General features: G+C 43.4%; 1 protein-coding gene across 1 annotated transcript in view; it reads right to left on the bottom strand.

Annotated features, from left to right (window-relative positions):
* The window catches only part of LOC126157945 (juvenile hormone esterase-like), a 193,831-nt gene that overhangs the window by 16,740 nt on the left and 158,250 nt on the right, over positions 1-18,841 (bottom strand). The window contains exon 8 of the mRNA XM_049916409.1: positions 10,570-10,720. Within this exon, the coding sequence (XP_049772366.1) occupies positions 10,570-10,720 (151 nt within the window). The remainder of the gene's footprint in view (positions 1-10,569; positions 10,721-18,841) is intronic.

Genomic DNA, 18,841 nt, shown 5'->3' on the forward strand with positions numbered 1-18,841 from the left:
CTACGGAACTATGATTACCAGACGTGCACCGTTTCGTCCGAAGCAAATCGATGGCACGAATGTCTTTCTTTATGGCTCCAAGAATGTAGAAATCACACAGGGAGAGTTGGGGATTGTACGAAGAATGTGTAAGGGCTTCCCGTCTTGTCACAGCATGATGTACAAACAGTCACAATTCTTCAGACAGTGACCTGACATGAAGCTTCCAGTATAATAAATGTACAAACTTGATATGAACTGACTCTAAACAGACATAGTCAAACCATTTATCAATGACAGGACTAATTTCAAAACTTCAGCTCTCAGTATCAACTGTTACATAAACCATTGGTTGTAAGTGACCTTTTTGTCATTTGAAAATGAGAGTTGAAATCCCTAAGCAATTTACATCTTAATTAAATCATTTAATAGTTCGCGTGAATTTATAGCAAGTTTCCAAATTTAACCATACGCGTACCAATTGGTAAACTCATTTTCACTATTAATAAAGCCTGTTCTAATAAGTGACTAGAGGTAAATTGCGAGTTGCAATCATAAAGTTTAAATATTAAAATAAAGATTATTGTAACCGACTTACTCAGCCCAATTCCTTGTTGCATGTAAACAGTGCCAAGTTAATGCAGAACTGTATAACGCAGCTACTGCAAAAATATGAGTAAACTGAGTGAGAAGGAATCGAGCGTGTCTGGCACAGCCGGAACGCACTGCTGGCTCGGTTACGTCGCCTGTAGCTGGTGGCGGCTTCTCCCTACAACTAAAGGCGTCTTCTTCGTGGCCGCTCTTCAATCCTCGCAAAATTTATCGAGGTAGAGGAGTGCTACTGCGTTGAAAGGCATTTTGAAATGATTTTTGTACTTTCAGCATTGCAGCACAGTCAGCAATCGTGATAATCTAATATATAAGAAACTATCAGCCTTGATTGCGGTAATGAAACCAACCTTTACCTAGGTTTCAGCCCAAATAATTGAGCCTTCTTCAAGAAGATATACCCGAATCTATAATTTGTCTAAGAGGGCATGGTGTAGAAATAAAACCAAAACAGCTTGAATAGGCGTAGTCACATTTTAAAAATGCGGTACATAAGTACTAAGTCAACACCAAGACTTAACTTAATATGGTAATTGCGTGAACGGACGTGCAGTTACCATATTTTTACACGTATAACATAATTTGACCTATGCTGGTCATTTGCTTTTACATGGCGATGAAGTGGCGTTGTTCGTTCACTTACGCGTTATTTTTAGTAATAAGATAAAATATTAATCTTGATAATATTCTTCATTCAGTGCGTGTCAGGAATAAGAAGTATAGCTACATCAACTGATAAACACCTACTCGACCATCTGTGTACAGGTTAACCGAGATTATTGCATTATGGCGTTTACATGCTACAGTTTCGCTGTTTTATGTCCTATGTCGTCTTTCATTAACAACGATGGGTGCGTTATGCGGCATTCGATGTGAAAGGGCCGATATATTCTAATAGTGTAAGTCTAGGTGGTGTGTTCGAACTTATATAAATCCATGCATAGTTAGTTACATTTTAGTCATAATCTGATACAGAGGCTTTATGTTTAAGATTTTCAACCTTTCTATAAGTTACTTGTTTTAAGACAACTGCGTCGGTCTTTTATCTTTGACAGTTATGGTCACAGTTAGACATGAGCCATGTTGATTTGCAGCGCGTTATCTAGTCTTACTTAGTTTCACGTGAGCTACCGAGGCCCACCGCACGGCGTCCATGGAGACGAGGCGCACGCTAGAGCTTAAGTTAAGTCTTGGTGTTGACTTAGTACTTATGTACCGCATTTTTAAAATGTGACTACGCCTATTCAGGCTGTTTTAGTTTTATTTCTAGACCACGCCCTCTTAGACAAATTATAGATTCAGATATATCTTCTGAAGAAGGCTCCATTATTTGGGGTGAAACCTAGGTAAAGATTGGTTTCATTACCGCAGACGGGGCTGATAGTTCCTTATATATTGTGAAATGATTTAATTTTCTTATTTTGAGAGAACAGAAGGGCGATCCGTTTAATTGTTAAAAACCATTCAACAGTCAAGACAGCATAAAATATTTTTTCTTCGTTTAAGGCACACGGTTTCAACAGACTATGGAGTCATCTCCAGGTCTTAAAATCTTTTTTGTAGAACATGTTTACATGGTCAGCGCCAATGAAGATATTAGACAACAAAAGACTTTAAGAGATGAAGATGATAGCATATTGTTTTCAAACGGTTGTCTTAAACTAAAAAAATAATTCATGCGATCTTTCCTGTCGAATGGTTTCTAACAATTTTGAAATGAATTATGTACTTCTAGTGGTTTTACTCGATAAGTGCGAAATAAAAATCCAGAGCAAGTCAAGCACAGCACCTAGATGCCCTCTTTGTGTAGCCCAACTGCGCATAGCTCAGAGCAAACTGAATGAAGTAAGTAGAATGAGGAGGAGGAGATATAACATGTCTCATAAATAGCCCTGGCGCCAGAGGTATGCAAGGGACAAATAGCGTCCAACTTCTCGTTGCTACGTACTGCTGATTATGTTTGCACTCAGTAGGAAAGACAGCCTCATACAGATAGACATTTAACAATCAGCTTACACGTGTAGCATAAAACATTCTCTGATTTCTTGCCTCGTAAATTCAGGGCAGAACCTCAAGCTTTCGACGATTACCTCGATCGTCTTTGTCAGGAGCAACTGACGGTCAAACTGCTGCTGTGGTGACCTTATATGGTTCATAAACGAGTTCTGATTGGACAAAATTATTGATGCGTAAATCACATCCTACAGATTGCACGTAACGTGTTTGTCCAACAGGATAAAGGCAGACAATTTATTTAACCGTATGGGGCGCTGTTGAACAGAAATTGGCTCCTGAGCGTCATCCAGCAATGACAACAATGGAGTGACTACTCACATCGTCGCAGCTCATCTGTGAGAACCACAGTAGCACTTTGATAGCGTCCTCAGTGCGAAAGAACAACGTGTTTTTAATCACACAGCACATCTTGATTTCTTTAAAAAAATCCTTTATTGTCTGAATCCAAAAACAAATTTCAAGTCTTCACAATAATACCTAATTTTAGCCAAAGTGATGGCTCAAATGGCTCTAAGCACTATGGGGCTCAACATCTGAGGTCATCAGTCCCCTAGACTTAGAACTACTTAAACCCAGCTAACCTAGGGACATCGCACACATCCATGCCCGAGGCAGGATTCGAACCTGCGACCGTAGCAGCCGCATGGTTTCGGAATGAAGGGCCTAGAACTGCTCGACCACGGCGGCCGGCTCGCCAAAGTGAGTATACAACTAGTTTCTGATGCATATCAGTTTAACGCTAACCAACAGTGCTGAAATGTTGATTAAAAGACGGCTAGAACTATCTACGTATAAGCTGTATTCAATGTCATAATGAACAGCGCTATGATTAAACACAATGAAATCTAAAAGAAACGAAAAACTAGCTCGTTTGCCTCGGCGATGCAATTTGTTTCATCGAAGGCACAAAAAGATTGGTAAATATTCCACCGCAGCGCATCCGTGAGGCGCCAAGGACGGTACTTAAAATAGAAATCGTAAGTCTTTTGGCATTGCTCTCAAAATTCACTCACACGGAACCGACCTTTCTGCGGGTGCCATTGTTTGCAACACAAAGCAACCTGAATTGCATATCGCAAAAAGAACCAAAGCCGGCATGCAAATAATTTCTGTGGGTCATTGCTGTACTTTCGTAGTTACTTCTCAGATTATGTGTTATGGACGGTAGAATGTACCGTTTATTATGAAGCTCTTTGAATACCCGATGATAACGTCATTAAATTGACACTCCTTACGTTTCTGAGTTCACAATTGTAAGGATTTCCATGTAGAAAATGATCCTCCTAATTCTGTAATAGGTAAATCTTGCTCACAGGGGAAAGGTCCCTCGTGCCATGTCGAAACCAATCGTATTTATTTTGATACTTTTAATTTAAATTTCTTAGTGTCCCAATCCAAACGTTAACTGCCTATACGTACTCGTACTGTAAGTCATCCCTCAGGGATTTTCTCTGCCTCGTGATGGCTGGGTGTTTTGTGCTGTCCTTAGGTTAGTTAGGTTTAAGTAGTTCTAAGTTCTAGGGGACTTATGACCACAGCAGTTGAGTCCCATAGTGCTCAGAGCCATTTGAACCTCCACCCCCCGTCCCTCAGAAACGTAACTCATTATTCGTCGTGGCGCTAGCTAGAAACCCACAGCAGTTGTTTTAGTAAGCTTTACAACCATGGTCGAGAGCGTGCGGTAATTTCACTGTCATCGCAACGCTCATTGGAGAAGAATATTATATAGGGTGGACGTTAATAAAACCAACAACTGCAGGGACGGATTCCTGATTGGAAATCGAGGAAAAAAGGTCCTATGAACGTGTGTCCAGAAATGCATCGTTGCCACGGTAGATGGCGCTGAAGAATGAAAATTCCTCTGACCTCTGCTCTCGTTGCAGGTGATCGAGACAGTAGCGGTTGTCATTTCAGGACACTTAATCGTACTTTGGCTCGAATTGGTGGGCATCTTGCCTGAACCTTGTACTAGGGTTCGTCTCAATATTCTATAGAACCCGGTCCTCCAAATCTGGTGTACGCTCAGTCTGCCGCCTCCCTGCACGTTCGTCTGTCTGAAAGGATACATGATTATACAAACGCCCAAAATAGGCTTGAAATGTTGTATGATATCATTGGTATGGTCGTGCTGTTCCCCACCTCTCCCGGCAACTCCCTTTGCCCACCCCCTACCGCTGAGGACATCATCAGATTCCTCACCATTGTCCTCCAAAATGTTCACCCATTCCAGCGCCCCCACACTCTCCAACAGATATTCCTCGTCGCCCGTTCCGCTTTCCACCTAAAAATGTATGCCACCTACTCCAACAACCAGGCCCATTTCACCTTCTCCCGTCTTGACACCCTTGTCTAAATCCCTGTCATGGCGTGACAGCACCATATTCTTTTCAACAACATCTGCTCCCTTCCTGCCAACAAGAACCTCTTCGTGCACACCCTTGCCACCCACTGCGTGGATGCCTTTCTCCTCAATGAAACCTTCCTCCAACCCCACCACACCATCTACACTTCGCCCTACCTCCTTCACCGCTCCGATAATCCCCTCCTGATTGCGCATGGCGGAGTTGCCATTGGTCACCACCGCCAGATCCCAGTTCGGCTCCAACCTCTCCTTCCTGACCCCACCGAATACCTGATCCTCAGTCTCTTCTTCCCCGGCCTTACCGTCACCTGCGCCACCATCTATGTCCACCCTAACGTCCCTGTTCCCTTCGACTTCCTCTCCCACATTGACCATACCTTCTCCTCCTACATGATCGCCGCCGACCTCAACATCCATAGTCGTTCCGCCGCCCAGTTACGGCGATGGCATCGATTCCTCTCCTCCCTTCAAGGCAACCACATCCCCATTCCCCAGCACACCCATCCCAAATCCAACTCCACTCCTGATGTTATCCTTTCCTCCCCTAACTTCCTTGGCCACATAACGGTGGATGTCCTGGAGCCTATTGGTAGCGACCATCTCCCTGTCCTCCTCACCATTTCAGACGGTCGTCGCCCCCGCCCCGACCCTCGTAATGACCCTCCCCCAAAGTACGTCCATGACTATTCCCATGCCAACTGGAATGCCTACCAGGATACCCTCTCCACCCAGGTCGATAGCCACCCCTTCACCTACCACCACCCTGACGATGTAATCCATGCCGCCTCCTTTCTCCAGCAGACCTTGTCTGAGGCCATGGAGGCCCATGTCCCTACTGTCGCCATCCACCCCCACCGTCCTACCTTACCCCCACAGGCTGTCCTCCTCCTCTGTGAATCCCGCCATCTCTACCGTGCCTTCCTCCACACGCGTGACCCGGACACACTCCGACGCCACCGGTAACTCCAGCGACACATTTGAAATTTGCTTGCGGCTAAGAAATGCCGGGACTGGCGACAGTCATGCACCCGTTTAAAAGCTACCCTACCTATAAACCTGTTCAAGTTCTGGTCAGCCTTCCGTCACCTTACCGGAACTAAACCCTCCCCCTACTATCCTCTTCTCCATGCTGATCACCCCTTCCCTGACACTCTCAGTAAGGCCAATCACTTTGCCTCCTACCTCTCTGATATCTTTTCCATCCCCGATGATCCCCAGTTCGATTACTCCCTCTTCCCGGATGTCCGCGATCAAACTGACACCTCTGTCCCTCCCCTCGCACCTGGTTTCCAGTACTTGGACAACATTGCACACACGGAACTCAATGCCCCTATCACTACACAGGATCTCATTGCTACACTCCGCACAAAACGCAACACCGCTCCTGGTCACGATCGTGTCACCTATCGTCACCTTCATGAAGCTCCTGTCTCTTTCCTCTCCACCCTGGCCAGGCTCTACAATGTAGTCCTGTCCACCGGCTACTAGCCCAACCTGTGGAAAACCTCCCATATCCTGATGTTCCTTAAACCTGGTAAACCCCTGTCCGCAGTCTCCTCCTACCATCCCATCAGCCTTACCGTCCACATTCTCCAGTTTGCTGATGACACCGCCTTCCTTGCCCTTGCCCCCACCCTGCAGCGCTCCCAACACCTTCTCCAATCCCATCTTGACCGGTTCACCACTTGGTGCAACCAGTGGTTGCTCAAGGTCAATCCCTCCAAAACCCAGGCGATCATTGTAGGCAAAACCACCCCTTCCTTCCGCCTCTTCGATTTCTATCTAATCATCTATGGCCGTGTTATCGCCAACACCCCCACCCTTAAGTACCTTGGCGTCACCCTCGACCGTCGCCTCTCCTGGACCCCCATCTCCGGAGAATCCAAGCCAAGGCACACTCCCGACTCTGTCTCCTCAAGCTCCTTTCTGGCCGTACATGGGGTCTCGACCCCTCCACCATACTCCACACCTATAAATCCCTCATCTGTCCTATCCTTTGTTACGCCCATCTGGCCTGGATCTCCGCTCCCCCCTGCCTTTTATAAATCCCTTCAGATCCTTGAATGCCATGCTCTCCGCCTCGCCTATCGCATCCGTCTCCCCTCCCCCACGCGGATCCTGTACGACCTCATTCCGTTCCCCCACCTCCTCCTTTTCCTTGAAAGGATACGGATCCTGTACACCTCCTGTAAACTCGATCCTCCTGATCTCATCCATCCTCACCCACCCCCGCCCGCTGCCGCGCCTGTATTCCCACGTCCCACCTGGTCTCCATTTCTCCACCCTCCTTACCCTCTTCCAAGGTGGCTTCCGCCAGCTCCCCCTCCCTGATGATGTCCTCCTCCCCTCCATCTACCCCTCCTATCAACTTTGATCCTCCCCTCCCACATCCTGTGTCTTTTCCTTTGGGCACCCTCCCTCCCTTCTCTCTCCTTTCCCCCCCTTCCTCCACCCCTCTTCCCCCGGGCTTCCCCTCCCCCTTCCTCCCTCCCCCTATCTCCTCTGTCCGTGGCATCTCTGCTCTTCCCGCTCCCTCTCCCAACCCCCCCCCCCCTCCTCCTCTCTTGGCGGGTCCCCGGACTCGTAAACGCTTAGTGAACATTCGCGCGCTGGAGATCAACGCCTCTTGTTTCTGTGTGTGCCGTCGTTTGTGCTTAAGTGGTTCAGTGTTATTCGTTTTGTGCACCTACGTTCTATGTGTGTGTCCAAGTGCCTGAACAAATTTTATCTTGGACTCTACGCTCGTGAACAGCTCCATGTATTTTAAAAAGTGTTTGTCTCCTTTTATATGTCCACCGTATTTTTTTCTCTAATTGTCTTCATGTGTATCTTTTGTGTTTCTCTGTGGCCAAAGAGCGGCGTAGTATGCTGCAGCTGGCCTGCCTGTAAACAGGTTTAAAATAACAATAAAGAGAAAAAAATTGGTATGGTCGTGCTGTCTCTCTGTCTCTAGACCGTTTCCATCTGATTGACCGTACACAAACACCATCCCGGCTTGTTCCCGACATTGTGCTGCCTGCAGTATGCTACGTCAATAATATAGCCTGCAACACAACATAGAACACACCACACGTGGCCAGAGGAACTGTCATTCGTCGGCGCCATCTACCATGCCAACGATGCATTTCCAGACGCAAGTTCGTAGGACCTTCTTTCCTCCATTTCCAGGCAGGAATCCGTCCCTGGTGTTTGTCGATTTTATTAATGTTCAACCTGTATATGTGGTGTCTGTTCTTTCGGACACGTCCAAAAGAACAGGCACAATTTTCATCCCACAGCCATTCTGAACCAAAGCACAAAGGAATTTGACAGCCGCGCGGGATTAGCCGAGCGGTCTCAGGCGCTGCAGTCATGGACTGTGCGGCTGGTCCCGGCGGAGGTTCGAGTCCTCCCTCGGGTATGGGTGTGTGTGTGTGTTTCTCCTTAGGATAATTTAGGTCAAGTAGTGTGTAAGCTTAGGGACTGATGACCTTAGCAGTTAAGTCCCATAAGATTTCATACACATTTGAACTTTTTTTTTTATTTGACATTAACTGCTAGTGGGCTTTGATTTAAATCAATGGGGAAAGTTGAAAATTACAGGCAAACCTGCATTCGAACCTGGGACTTCTGCTTATTGGGCAGATGCGCTGACCACTGCGCCACCCTGAAACAGTGCTGATCGCAACTGGATGGACTATCGTAGTACGCCCAAGTCGGACCCAAAGTCTCAACAGGTCTGTTGGGAGGCGTGCTAGGGCAGTCCATACAGCTGCGATCAGTACTGTGTGTGGATGGCGCATCTGCCCAATAAGCAGAAGTCCCAGGTTCGAATGCAGGTTTGCCTGTAATTTTCAACTTTCTCCATTGATCAGTGCTCATTGGCAGCTAATGTCATTAATTCATTTCTACCTTAAAAGAATATTACTGTGTTAAAAACGTAAGTGAACATTAAGATTTTTTTATCATTCTTTCTTTTAATTTCAGGTAGTTATTTGAAATACACCGGCTTTAAAAATATTCCGTATAGTGTTTGATCTTGCAAAGTAGGGAGCCGTGTGAATGATTTTCTACTTGCCGTGGAGACCTACAACTGACGCTAGCTGAAGCCACCAACAGAAAATACACTTGAATATTATCTGATGTCCCACACAGTGGTTTTTTAAAGGAACATTCAAATTGTTCATATATATTTTTTGAACGATTGTATAGTGTATTGATTGAATGCAGATGATATGTAATCGGTAAGTGCAGTTCCATAAATATGAATTTCACACCCGTGAAAATGAAGGTATAGATGGATCTAAGCATTTAAGGGAAATAATAATTCGGCTTTTTTGAGCAACGTGAAGAGCCAACGATACTATGCTACGTGACTAGACTTGCGATATCGCCAAAGATATAGGTGCGAAAAATATAGAAACAACATAAAATTGCATCTAGGAACTTACATTTATACATAAAATCAGAAAAGAAATTTAAACGAAAACAATGGAAGCTTCTGTTCCAGATGCGAAGAACAAAACGTATGGTTCCCTAAAATCTCACCTATATAATGCAGAAGAATATAATTTTTTAAAAGTGCTACAAGAAAGGTAGCACAGGAAAGGTAGCACAAGAAAGGTAGCAACCAAAGGGGAGAAGTTGAGGTCATGTCTGCGCACTCATACTCATTAATCCCCGTGATGAATACGGTTATCTTCAATAGTCGGCCGGAAAAATGGGCCACATGTTCAAAAGCGAAATGTGCCGTGCAAAAAATCTGATGGTATATTCAACGAATTTTAGTGAATTAGATATTTGTTTGCATTCATCTCGCTCTTCTTCTGTTTTATGGGAGCTAATCGCTTTATCTATTTAGATTCTTTGTCAGAGCACTAGATTTTTGTATCATTGTGTACAGTGATTCGAACTTACGCTGACAAGGAAGTGCAGATGTTTCAGATTTTATGTGATGCGATGCACATAGGTCAGCTTGTCAGTCGAAGACACTTCACAGACATTAACAGGAAGCAATTAGCGACATATACAGACTCATTGGCAATTCGTTTTGCATAGAATCGTCGAATTATGTCTGTGGCTAACATGGCTGTCAAGTTTCGTCCGTAACTGTATTATATTTATTGTGCTGTCTCCTAACAAATTAAAAAAGTTGTATATGATATATATGTTGTACTTCTCTAAATAAATTCAATAATATTTTATTATTTTCAGTCGGAGAATTCAGCCTTTAGCATGACAAACTACTGAGAAATCATGGTGTCGTGAAGAGCGAAAATTCAGGGCTACACATCAACAAGTCTCACACACATAATGTGTGCAAATGTAAAATGATTTATTAGTTTTTAGCAACTCTCAATCCATACCGGCAGTTAAAATTCTTGCACACGAGATTCTTACCAAGGTGATGACCAGAGAAAGAAAAATTAAACTAGATTTCGACACGACGAGTCGGACCATCCCCTTATCAGCAATAAAGTCCCACGATGAGGAATCCTAACCTATGCTTGTAGGTATTCCGTTTTCCGGCACAGCGCAGCAGCTCATGTGACTTTCTACTGTGTACAAGGATTCCTGGAACTGAAAACAGAATTGTCACGAGTTTGAAGGCAGCAAGAAATAACCTGCTTTCTTCGCGTTGGACATCAGTCTCTTCAGCAAGTTTCGCTCTCCGTCGACGTCAAAGAGGTATTCGTATACTGGAGAACTCGACGAGGCGGCGAACAACTCGACGGTTTCCTGGATGCCGTCGAAGAAGAGGGCGTCGGTCATCATCTGTAGGCAAAAAAGATGCTCACTTCAGTCATTTTCTGTTATAGGGGAAATCCAGGAGAGATGGTACACATTTTCAAAATCGCGTATGTGCCGTGGTGCACTTTTAACAAAACTTTTTTTATTACAACTAAACGCACCAGTTGTCCATGTCATACAATTCTGTGGATCTTTTCAATGTAACATTTAAACAATATTTGACCAAGAAAACGTCTTTACATTGCAGCGTCTATTCCTTATACTATGGGTGATACGCCGCATGCTAAAAATCTGCAAAACTAACCAGTTTTTTTAGTAAAAACGTTTATATATACGCTTAGAAATACAATTAGATTATAAATATGTTATGGAGGTGAGGTATTAACAATAGTTTTATTTAATATCTCATTTATGCTTCTAAGTACTGGTTTAGGTAACTAGTTTACTTACAATTGAAAACATTAAAACTAAGACATATAATCGATTTATGTTTAGTTAATGCGTGCAATATATCCTGGTGAAATTTATAAACCAAAAGCAAAAGTAAGGTTTACAAACTTAATTCAGTTGGGTTTCTTTCTATTTGCTTGCGACGAATATATTCTTACCACACGACTCAAATTCGGTGATTAGTAGTGAGAGCAGGCGAGACGCCGCATAGACCTCTCACCGAAATGAAAATAACAAATTAACGGATGTGAACTATGTCATAACGAAGGACTTCGAGAGTCAACACTTACAAAACAGAACGCAAGCGGCATAACATGTACCTGTGTAGAAGTAATAGGAGGTACGTACGTCTGTAGGTTCCTTCGTCACACGTCGGACATTACACTATAACGCATACAGAAATTTGAATACAACGAACACACACGTCAATGACCGGACGGACAGTTCATAATTTTGTGTAAAAAATATTGGGTAGGAAGGTGATTTAAACCCAAACCTCCCCATTTGTAATCTGTCACTGTGACCACACAACCACAATTCTTCTTGGCCTGCAATATCGACAACGTAGGAGCAACGCATACACGACACACATATCAATGAGATGAAATATGATTCTTCGGCAAAATATATTCACGCCAACATTACTCCTGTACGTAGCAATCAGCATGTAGTGTAAGTCAACTCCACACATAAAGCACTTACATTCTCTGACAACGTCTGGCCATGGAACATCAATATATTTTCGTTCTATCACTGCCCATTGTTTCACAGGTGCCACTGGATTTATTACTTTGTGTGACGATGCAAGGACGCCAGGCTTCTTATACCACTTCAGCGCAATGATGTTCCTTTCTGTTTCAGTTCGGTAATCATATTATCCTCGTCCGTACTTTTTCAGCTCTGTACATTTTTGGATTGCAACCTTGATGTGCTGTGAAGCTGACATTGGCAACAGCCAGCATTCCATAGTTTTTCACAACAAAAATAAGGTTCTGACAGGTGAACCAATTGTCCGTAAAGGCTTTAGAATTTTTGTGTTCATATTGTCCTTCTACATGCCTTATCACTCACTACATCACCACTTATACCATGATCAGCATCGTTTGGTACGGTTCCTTTACCTCGGTATATTTCAAAATCGTACACACTTCTACGGGAAAAAACTGTTATACCCCATTGGCGCAGTTCGTTTTTTATATATTATTTCAGGAATGAGCGATCTTTGAAAGGATTGATTAATTTTTCCACTGAATTATATTCGTCAGGTTCAATAAGTGCAAAATTTTGTTTGATTTTGTCAACAAATGGTCACACCTATGAAAAGTTGTCACAATCAGGATCTTATCTTTGCTTCATTTCAGTGTTGTCATTCACTTATAAATAATTCTTAGCTTATCAAACCTATTCCTAAGCAAGGAGACAGCTATTGGAGGAAATCTTGTAGCCTCTGCCCAGTTCATTCCCTAACTAGGTATTTTCACAACGCCTGCCAGCATGTGTATTCCAAGATACTTTTCTGTATCCAAAGATGCAGCAGTTTTCTGTGTTCAGTACAGATTTTATTTAAAGGTGACAGTTCATCTTCTAAAGGGTCAGAGAAAACTGAGTTACATTATGTAGCCACTTCTTCGACGTCCTTCATTCCCATCGAAGCTCCCGGCGTGTCTTGCATTGAATTTTCTGAGCCGAATTAAGTACTTCATAGTATGGAGCAATAAGTAACCACCTTGAAGCCAAGGGAACATCGTCTTTAACATTGCCTTAGGTGTCCAGAAAATTTAACCATATCAAGATCCAGTCCTCGAACAAACCGTGTATCTGATGCAATACGGTCCTACCGCTAAGCAATTTCAGTATCTTCCTCCAAATCAGACATAGGAAGGTCCAAATCAGATAAATAACCTTCGAGGGGTAACTATTTCTTCCACTGAAAGTTATTTATGGTTGCGAATCATCTGGTAAACAAGCTAGGAATTTTTACTAAAGCAGGAAAATACTGGTAAATTATATTAAAATGTAAGTGTGGTCAATTAGTATATTATAGTGTCAAAAGAAATTTATAATTGTTAAGTTACACTTCACGGTAAATGTTTTGCATGTAATGCGTTAGATATCATAACAAATTCCCAATGAGTCCGAAAGGAATCACAAATATTTGTGACTCCCAAGGAACACGTTACCAAAATTGACATCATTTTCAAACCACTTACTACTTAATTTACACATACAACAATAATTTATTAGTGCAATTTTCAAATTATTTTGCTTCTTTTGCCTTGATACGATATTTTGAAAGTCCCGCTGCATGTACTATAGCTTAGACACTATGCAACAATACGTTTTTCAATGCATTACAGTCTTATGCTCCGTGTTTTATCGAATTCACGATAGCCAGCCTAATCACAATGATTTTGGAAGGTCCTGCAATGTTCTTTATAATCTTTGAAAGAATAGCCTGGCCTTGAGGAACAATTGATACGATGACGCCATACGCATCACTGTGCTGAAAAGGGCTAAATAACCCTTTACTATAAATAAGTTATTGATTAATATGTATTTTTGACTATCTTTTTAAAGAAGTTTGTTTTAGAAATCTCTTTCAACTCTTTAGGCAGTTTGTTATGAAATTCATTCCTTAGTAGAGATACTGTTTTTACATTTATGTTTATTCTTCCTTGGCATATTTATTCCGTCGAGATCTTGTTTCATAGTCGTATATAAAGGTATTTGTACAGTAATTATCAAGCTTCTTATGTGTTAACTGAGAGGAAAATACATATATATGTTATGGAAGAAAACAATGGAGGTTGAAACGTCACCGCCTCGTTTAACAAGGCCCCCGATCACACTATGTTGGGCCACAAGGTTCATCTCAGCGGACATCGATATTTTGTACACTCTATGAGATGTACACTACTGGAAGAAAAAGCGACTCCCTCAGCAACAAGGTATTTTTAACGACAAGTGAGGTGACACGTAATTAATCATTGTACGAGTATGTGAAAACAAATTCTCACCAAATGAAACACCGCTGTTACAGTAAAGGGCGCCCAAAGTGTTGCGTCGGTACACAGTAGATCCTGTGATAGGTTGTCCCAAGCAGCTTCTGTTTTATGTTGCAATTCGGCAATAATTCTTAAAAGATCCTGGAGAACGAGTCACCACCCGGTTCATCATGTCCCATATGTGTTCAATTGGCGAGAGATCTGGTGGTCATGCTGGCCAGGGCAGCTGTTGGACACTACGAAGAGCACGTTGCGCCACAAAAGTCGTATGTGGACGTGCACTGTCTTGCTGTAAGAGCAGACTACGTTCCTGTGCCAGAAACGGCAGTATTACGGCGATAACAACCCGTGGAATGTAGCGGGACTGGTAACTTTACCATGCAGATACACCAAATGTGAGTGCTAGCTGTAACTGATTGCCCACCACACCACGAAGCATGGGATGGGACCTGTGTGTCGTGCGCGGATGCAGTCTGGAACAGGCAGCACACCAGGTTTACGCCAGACACGTGTACATGCGTCTTTCACGTGCAGACACAACCTATTCTCATCACTGAAGACAACAGATCGCCATTCTGAGCTTCAGTCGACTCTTCTACGTCTCCACAGAAGATTTTGGCGTCGTCGTGGTGTCAGTGGTAGCTTGAGCAGACGCGCACGTGATCTTAATCCTGCTGCAAGCAGAAGGGTTCCAGTGGCCCCTGGTGACGTCGCAGGGGCGACATCTGTCTGCATTTCGTCCTCCGGTCGGCCGCTGCTGTCGCACAGTGCGTCGATCTTGACATGCATCTGTATTAACTGGACGTCCAGAACCTGGTCTGCAGCTGAGGGAATGTTTCACATAACACTGTTGGAAGCAACGGCGCAATACCGATACATAGTGCCCAACATGGGCAGGAACCTATCGAAGCATCCATCCAGTCTCCCGCAGGCCAAAATGTCATCCCGTTTATATGGCTGTAGCTTTTCAACAGGAAGCACGTACAGTTGGTGCACACGGTTTACCCTAGAATGAATGTTGCAAACACTGTTCCTCTTTAAGCTCAACACAGTTACTGCCTGCATAGTCAAAACGGACAGGCTTCCTGAACGACATCTGATTGCCAATGACAGTGACAAATGAATCGCTAATACCCCAAACTCTCAGTATCCAACGCACCCCTTCCTCCCCTGGTGCCCCGGGACACAGTCCTTGTGGATGTTGCCTTTTGTTCCCGGCAGTGCATAGCGATGATTGTCTGCTGTCCACATGGTGTCATAGAGGGGCCTGAAGCTGATATAGTCGATCGACTGTATTTGGACAAAAACTACGGCAAACTGGAAGTGAGTTGCAACAGAGCCAGCCACAGACAGGGGAGTGTATTATGCACTGCAAAGCAAAACACAGCCAAAAAAAAAAAAAAACTGGCGTTGCATAGTGGAGCCAGGTGGGCGCAGAATAGCAACAGCAGACACTGCAATAGTCTACTAGGAGGACAGAAGCCTTTCCTCACTTGCCACCGTGGAAGTATGTACAGTACATGTCTTAAGCCGTACATGAACATAGTCTGGAGCGTATAAGTACTCAGTCATCTGTGTATTAAATGAGTCTTGTCTCAGTATCACAGCCTACACCACGAGCCTGTGACACCCGGAGCGACCTCACGGAATGCAATACCGGGTCCGTTGTTCAACCACAAGACGGGGCAGCCTGCCCTGAGTCATGAGGGAGCCGCCCATACGCTGGAGGAAGTTCATGGCCATCGTCAGCTGCACCACCTCACTGTCATCATGTTCGCAGCCGGAGACACTGCTGACAGTGGCATTCGACTGCCACCACATTCGGCCAGACATCTATGGTTTCGCATGAGAGGTGACTGGACGCCTCCAACAAACCATTTATGATGTACTGCAGCTAAGGGTCAGAGCAGGCAAATTAATTGAACAAATCTACTATAATCCTGATGTCTCGTTTCACTCTCTATGGGTGACAACTAATGGTCATTCAACACTGGTGTCAGAACATTGACGTTGCCTTCTTAGAGAGATGTCTGAACCTACAGCCTATAGTACAATGAGTCAAAAAAATTTTTGTGGTCCTGGAGAGAAAGTTTGACTGTCGAGGATTTTGTAAAGTAGATCTTATTGCATGTAGAGAACCATTGAATTTGTCTAATTTTAGAGGTAATGATAATCATGATAAGTTAGTGGTTGTTAGATTTGCACAGTGTAGCCTTGAGGCTCACTCAGCACCATGAACGAAATCCGTTCCGGTAAAATGTTATACTTGTAATTATTGGGGGCACATGGCTAGGCAATGCCGAGAGTCGAGGTGCCTCATGATTAGACCTTAGAAATAGATTGATATATTTCGTTTTCTTTTCTTGTGAATGTTAATTCTCAAAATGAATATTGTCAAAGACAAAGTTTAGACGGAACCAGAGACGTAGTCACAGTCGGAAGCAGTATGGATATTGTTTGAAAAGGTAGCACAATTAACAGCAGATAAAACAGAACTGCATGGGTTGGTAGAATTGCGATCGTCACAACGGAGTGTAGATTTGTAAGTCACAAGTTTAATTGCTCCTGTTTCTGGTAAGGCAACCGAGGATATGCAGGCCTTCGTGGGAGACCTTGGAAGTCTGGCTCAGGTGGAAGTTTGGGCTGATAAGGTATTATTGGGTGTTGCAGAATTGAGGCTAACAGGGGAAGCGGAAACTTATGTAGGTTATACAGAAGCACTTAAGTGAGTCAACACATTCAAAGAATTTAAAGAGGGGTTAATTTAGAGATATACGAAACGAGGTAGTGCCAGGCTCTATAGGGAACAATTGGGAGTAGTAACTAAAAAGTTGCTGCCAGTGCAGCCAGTGCTGCCAGTGCAGCAATGTCACAAGGGGTCTCTGTTGCAAAAGACAAACCGATTGAACTATGAACGATCACACTAAAACTTAATTTGTGCAGTTGTGATTCTAGGGCTACTGGGAAATCACTTTGGGTCACTGTTGAGTCTAGCGAAGTTAGGAACTTTGTGTGTAGCGGAAACATTAGAAGAGAATGAAGTATTAGATCAGGCAGGTTGCTTAGTTAAAAAGAGGTATTGTATGCATACAACAAATAAGGGGTGAAAAAAAGTACCTGTTTTTGTAAATAAGTTTAGCGCAGAGAACATAGGATTAACAAATCTCTAATATGGACATCCTGGAGGAAGAAGAATAGGACGCGAGGGGTGTCATTGCCGGACGCCATTGAAACTGTTTTATTAAAGAAAGTGAAGCACTTTAAGGATTTATGTTTTTCCAAAAGGGCCATTGCCTGTTATGTATATTACACAGCACCACTTATCAACAGGATATGAACCACGAGTCTATCGCAAACCATACAGAATCTTAGGTACTTGCCGGCCGCAGTGGCCGAGCGGTTCTAGGCGCTTCAGTCCGGAACCGCGCGACTGCTACGGTCGCAGGTTCGAATCCTGCCTCGGGCATGGATGTGTGTGATGTCCTTAGGTTAGTTAGGTTTAAGTAGTTCTACGTCTAGGGGACTGATGACCTCAGATGTTAAGTCCCATAGTGCTCAGAACCATCTGAGCCATTTGAACTTAGGTACTTGCAGACAATTTTGAATGAATTTATCGATCAACAGTTGAAAGATGGAATAACTGAAGAAAGTAATACTTCGTGGGGGCCAGGAATAGTCGTCGCGCTAAAAAAAAATCGATGGATGGAACATGAAAATATAGGTTTTCTTGTGATTACAGACACCTAAATGCGAAAACCATAACGGGTGCTTACACTTTGCCAAACGTCACAGAAACGTTGGATCATTTAGGGCAATGCAAATATTTTTCAATAATGGATCTGAAGAGTGGTTATCACTTGATAGAGGTTGCACGACAGGATCGACAGGAGACAGCGTTTCTGGCATCCTGGGGACAAAACCAATTAAGAAGAATGCCATTCGGATTGAAAAATGCACCTGCAACATTTCGGAGATTGCTGGACGGAGTATTCAGAGGTTTGAAACCACAGCAATGCTTAGTGTGTCTCGATTACATAATTGTTTATGGGAATGATATGGAACAGCCTATACAGCGATTAAGAGAAGTATTCCTAAGGTTAAAAGCAACAAAGTTAACACGGAGTATGGAAAAGTGTCATTTTGTGATGGAAGAGGTAGCGTACCTGCGTCATATCACAATTAAAGATGGGGTTAAGACAGACCCAAGATTAATTAGAGCTGTACGTGAATTTCCTTTACCAGAATTAGTAAAGGAGTTGCAGTCATTCTTGGGATTGCGAACTATTACTGCCGGTTTGTAAAAGGATTCGCAGATTTCTCTAGACCTTTGACACATAATTGTTGAAAAAGGGAACTAAATTTGTGTCGCCAGAAGAGTGCCAGGCTGCTTTTGAGGAGCTAAAAGAAGCTTTAACATCGAGTCGGAGTTTGATATTTCCAGACAACTCTTTTTATCATGTGATGCATCAAATCACGCACTTGGCTATGTTTTGTCACAAGAGGTAGAAGGCGTAGAACATCCAGTAGCTTACCCTTCGAGGCAAGTAATTTCTGCAGAAAGAAGTTGTTCCACAACAGAGAAAGAGATGTTAAGCCTTATTTATGGAATTACATATTTCAAATGTTATCTGAACGGTAAAAAGTTTAAAATAATAATTCATTCAGCGTTAAAATGGTTGTTGGGGTTAAA

This window comes from Schistocerca cancellata, chromosome 2, assembly GCF_023864275.1.
Source record: "Schistocerca cancellata isolate TAMUIC-IGC-003103 chromosome 2, iqSchCanc2.1, whole genome shotgun sequence".
NCBI classification, from domain to species: domain Eukaryota; kingdom Metazoa; phylum Arthropoda; class Insecta; order Orthoptera; family Acrididae; genus Schistocerca; species Schistocerca cancellata.